Source organism: Papilio xuthus, unplaced genomic scaffold (assembly GCF_000836235.2).
Source record: "Papilio xuthus unplaced genomic scaffold, Pxut_1.1 DF825017.1, whole genome shotgun sequence".
NCBI lineage: Eukaryota > Metazoa > Arthropoda > Insecta > Lepidoptera > Papilionidae > Papilio > Papilio xuthus.
The window spans coordinates 6,913,503-6,918,263 of record NW_013533632.1 but is presented as its reverse complement, the minus strand read 5'-3'; the positions used below and the strand labels follow the sequence as shown (position 1 = coordinate 6,918,263).

Here is a 4,761-nt window from a genome sequence, read left to right as displayed (position 1 = left end):
TCTGAACTTTGCTTCACGCTGTTGTTATTACAGTCATCTTAACAACAGAAGTTTTGAAAACATTACGCCTTAAGTTTTCAATCAAACCTTATAAAATTTAAATACTCATATGTACAGAACCCATTTAAAAAGCCAAGTTACGTCCAAAAATCTTATAGTCAAATATACCGGAAGCTGGATCCAAAGAGTATAATATTTAGGCTTGACGTAACTTGCACAGATAAGTTATGAAACGCAAATGATACTGTTTGCGATTTCTTGTTTATCTATGACATTCACTCCACTTCGCAGGGAAGCCCATCCGTGTTTTGATTTTAAGCAATTTCAAGTGTCTTATTTTATTTAATTTTTAAGTCATTTAATAAAATAGCTTGCTTTATTTACATATTAAAATATGACTTGGGGCTTTGTAACGTGTGGCCCTAATGAGGCACTAGTTGTTTCAGGTAAGTTTCAAAGACCGCCTAAAAGTAGTTTGTTGTGCTGAGTGCTGAGCAATGAGTTTAGTAGAAAAATCTTTGTTGTTGCTGTAAATATATATATGTGTTATTTAATTATACACAATTATTATCTTAATGTTATATGTTAAATTTACTGTAGCGCATAACCATGCTTAGGCGAATTCATTTAATTCGAGTAAATTGATACTCTGCTATGCACAAAATAATTTTTTGTACAAAATTTTTACAAAAAATATTAATATAGGGGTAAAAATTATTCAGCACATTTAAAGAACTAATAAATTAGATTTAATAAAAGGTAGTTGATGGCATTAACATAATGAATTTTGTTATTTATTAATCTAAAAATATGAGACCTAGTAAATTGCACAATACTTAACTCACTTTATGATATAGGGAATTAGTATAGTATAAAATACAAGCTAGAGCTTACTTGTACAGCAATGTTGGATTTAGGATTGGTTGGTTGGAGATTTTGGCAGTGAAAAGCGAAAATTAACTATTTTTTCGTAAAATACATAAATATATTCGTTGTCAGTTTAATATCGATGTCATTTTTATTGTACCTATGTACATTAAATAAATTAAAAAATATCAATTAAGAAAAGCTAACTAATAACGATATTAATGTCGTTGAAGCGACTCTACAAGTAGTCTGAACTTTGCTTCACGCTGTTGTTATTACAGATTAAAAAAAAAAAAACAAATACTCTGAGGAATTTTGCGAGAACTATTCGACGTTCACTTGTTATTGCAGTTTTTAATTCCGCAAATAAAAATTAAACCAAAACCACTTAGTGAAAGAAAAAAAATAATATAACTTAGTTATGTTAAAACAACAACGCTATTCACGTTAGCCTAAAGGGATTGACAGAGATAGGATTTGTGAATATAATCGACACACAAGCTTAAATGTATGAAGCAGTAGGGGAAGGTGTACCAAGACTCCGCAAAATTGAACAAGACAATAACTTAATGTTAAAATGCGTACGAGTAGTCCAACTTATTTTAATTCTAGACCATGAGCAATTAGTATCGGTAAAAATTACACTATACAAAAATGGTGACGCCTTTATTTTGAACGGGGACAGCGATATTTGACTCATCGTTCGAAACGTTGAGCAATAATTTTTACGCCATAAGAAATGCAGTTAGGAACCATGCGTCACCCTTTACATTTGTAGAGCATGCGCCTATACGCCTTTTAGGACGAACTATTTGACAGAAAATAGATACTTAACAGATCGTAACGAGAAAATATTTACACACAATTTATAAAATTAATATGATGTAATTATTATATTAACTACATCCATTGATTAAGTAGTTGATGATGATGTTGAAAAGTATATGTTAAACTTTCCAATACGAAATAGCAAGCCCGTATTTTGCTTCTAAATATTGAAACATTTAAATGGTACAGTAATAATTATGTAAGTAGGTCATGACATCGTTACCATGACAACTTAGAACCAGGAAAAGAAAATGGTCGCGGATGATTGGAATCCTGGAAGATTTTATATATTATGTACTTCCTTTATATCTTACCAAAAATATCATCTATTTTTATACGATTTATACGATCTTGTTTATTTCTAATTTATTTACTAATTAGCGGTTGTCCGCCACCCCGTCCGTTCGGAACTAAAAAAAAGGAAAAGTTGTTAGCCTATGTCTTCTTTCATACTACATTCTATATGTCTGCCAAATTTCATCGAGATCTTCAAACAAACATCCATCTAAACATTCGCATTTATAATATTAGTGAGATTATTATTTTAGTAATTTATCAAAAAATACCTTTGGTCAACCGCGTTAAGAAAAAGCAAACGCCTTTTTTATAAAAGATTTCTATTTGAAGTCTAGATCATTTTACTGTTAAAATAGGGTTTTATAAGTTTTATGGAATATTTTCTTCACAGACATTTTACAATCTCGAGACAAGGTAAGCCGATTAAAATGAAATTCTCGCAAGAATAGATTGAGAGGATCTTGAAAAATCTTTTTCACATTTAATGCGATAATTGAATCTAGGAACTCTTCAGACTATTAGTTTGCGATCGGGGCGTAAATGGAAAGTACTAAGAAACTGCATTAAAAGTCTAATAGAGCTTTTGCTAAATTATTCTTTAGGTCTGAGGGAAATTGGAAGAAAACTGTATTTTTTATCGATAACTTATTTTTATATATCGCTTTAGATAATTTATATAGCATGGGTAAAAAATTTTTTTAAAGTTGTGAGACATATATCAACGCGTATATATCAATAAGTTCGGTCCTTTTTCATATTTTATAGATTTTTTTTTTAATTTTGTAAGAACATACAGGCACTCCTTTTTTATATGTAATGTATAGACTAAGATTTTAAAAAGTTCATTTTAGAGTAAAAGTATATTTAGGATTACATTATGATTTGGGATAGGTATCTTAATCCTATTTTTCGCAGTGTGTTTATTTTAACAGATTTTGCGTTGGTTTTAACAGAGCAAGAAATGTAATGGAATTTTTATAAAAACGGAATTTTGAAAGAGGAAAATATTGTTGGTTTAAATGAAACGGCTTAACAAATTACAACCCCTTTTTTCTGTTTACGCCGACAAAGTAGTAATTATTTTAATATGTACGCTCCGGGTCGTTCAGAAGATTTCGAAACCGGTTTTATGCCCGCTATTGGAAAACACACACGGTCATCGATTAGTAAAACGAACCAACAACTGAACGCGTTCTCGCGATGAAGACCTATTTTGTACGTTTTATTCAAAAGATCGCACACAGCGGAATACGCGTAACATCGTAGAACTTAGCTAGCTAATATCCATAACGCATAACAATCTGCAGAGAATAACTATGTTCTCAATATTTTAAATGTTCAAAATGCGTGTTTTTGCAATGAGAACTTAAGGTTACATAAACTTAAAAATAGATCTCATCCCACACGTTATCTTCATTGATTCTTTAATTATAATTAAAAAAGATTGTTTTTTTTTTGTATGACCTTTATTAAATTCCTTTTAAAGATAATCGATGTATTCGTTTCTTCATATTTTTTATAGTTGTAATTTATGTTGCTTTGGACTGCGGGATTATGCGGGTATTACGAAGTACAAAGTGACCAATTGTCTTTTTCATTTACATTTGCATTTTAATACACAATTTTTTTTATAACGCAACCAAATATGGATACATATTACTTTCAGAAATAAACATGGGGGATGACAACATAAAATAAGTTGTCATCCCTCTCATTATTTTTGAAAAAACAACGACATCAATATATTACAATGCAACATATTTTGGCGGTGCAATTTCCTTATTACCTTATCCAAATATGTAAGGTACATAAATAATATAAACATTAACAGGCTAAAAAACGAGATGTTTTGCGTATATTTGACTTCCGCCATTTTGTCGCTGACGGTTGCTATTTTATATACTCTTTGGTTGCGGCTGAATGCGGTGGAGAGAATTCGAACTAATAATAAAGATAGAATTAACTGTCAGGAATATCAACAGCCGCGTCAGCACGAAGCAAAAGCTATCATTTCCAAGCAATGACCTATCCATCCATAGAGATAAGTATCCTAATCCCTTTTTCCTTAAATTCATGCTATGCTCAAGTAGGGCGGCATGCTTATATCCTTACTTGTTTGAAGAAAATATTTAAGGTGTGAAAGAGATCGCAGTATGTTTCACATTTGCTATCGCTTGGCAATAAGTGTGACCAGATTAAAATTGGGCCTTCTACTAAATTCTGCCAATATTTCCTAATTGATGCCGAAATTTGTTTAGTGGTCAGTAAAAGTACTAATAGAGTTTTTTTTACAGTGAATCTAACTTTATATATATATATATATATATATATATATATATATATATATAAATATTTTTTGATGGTTAGGTTAGCATGTACACTTATAGAGTACAAAATTTTTGTGTACTGATTCTACGAAAATCGTTAAAAATTTCCTAGTGTGGCCACCCTGCTGCAATGACACGAGTCACAGATGAAGTAGTGTTTATGACAAAGATCGAAACAACTTCAATCTATGGTTTATTTAGGTATCAATTTTAATTATAAGAGGTAAAAGTCAATTACAATCACAATAAAGCTCCCTATTCTCCTTAAATTCCGCCAATAAATGATAATTAGAAAGACCACACTTAGATTGTTCGTCATCTTAACAACAGAAGTTTTGAAAACATTACGCCTTAAGTTTTCAATCAAACCTTATAAAATTTAAATACTCATATGTACAGAACCCATTTAAAAAGCCAAGTTACGTCCAAAAATCTTATAGTC

At 30.6% G+C, this 4,761-nt stretch overlaps 1 protein-coding gene across 2 annotated transcripts in view; it reads left to right on the top strand.

Moving 5' to 3' along the window:
- The first annotated feature begins 261 nt into the window (after positions 1-261).
- The window catches only part of Flo1 (flotillin-1), a 17,376-nt gene continuing 12,876 nt past the window's right edge, over positions 262-4,761 (top strand). The window contains exon 1 of one of the 2 annotated variants that reach the window (XM_013323888.1): positions 262-446. In XM_013323888.1, coding sequence (XP_013179342.1) covers positions 395-446 — 52 coding nt within the window. In that variant the 5' untranslated portion in view covers positions 262-394. The remainder of the gene's footprint in view (positions 447-4,761) is intronic. The other variant, XM_013323889.1, reaches the window with a different exon arrangement.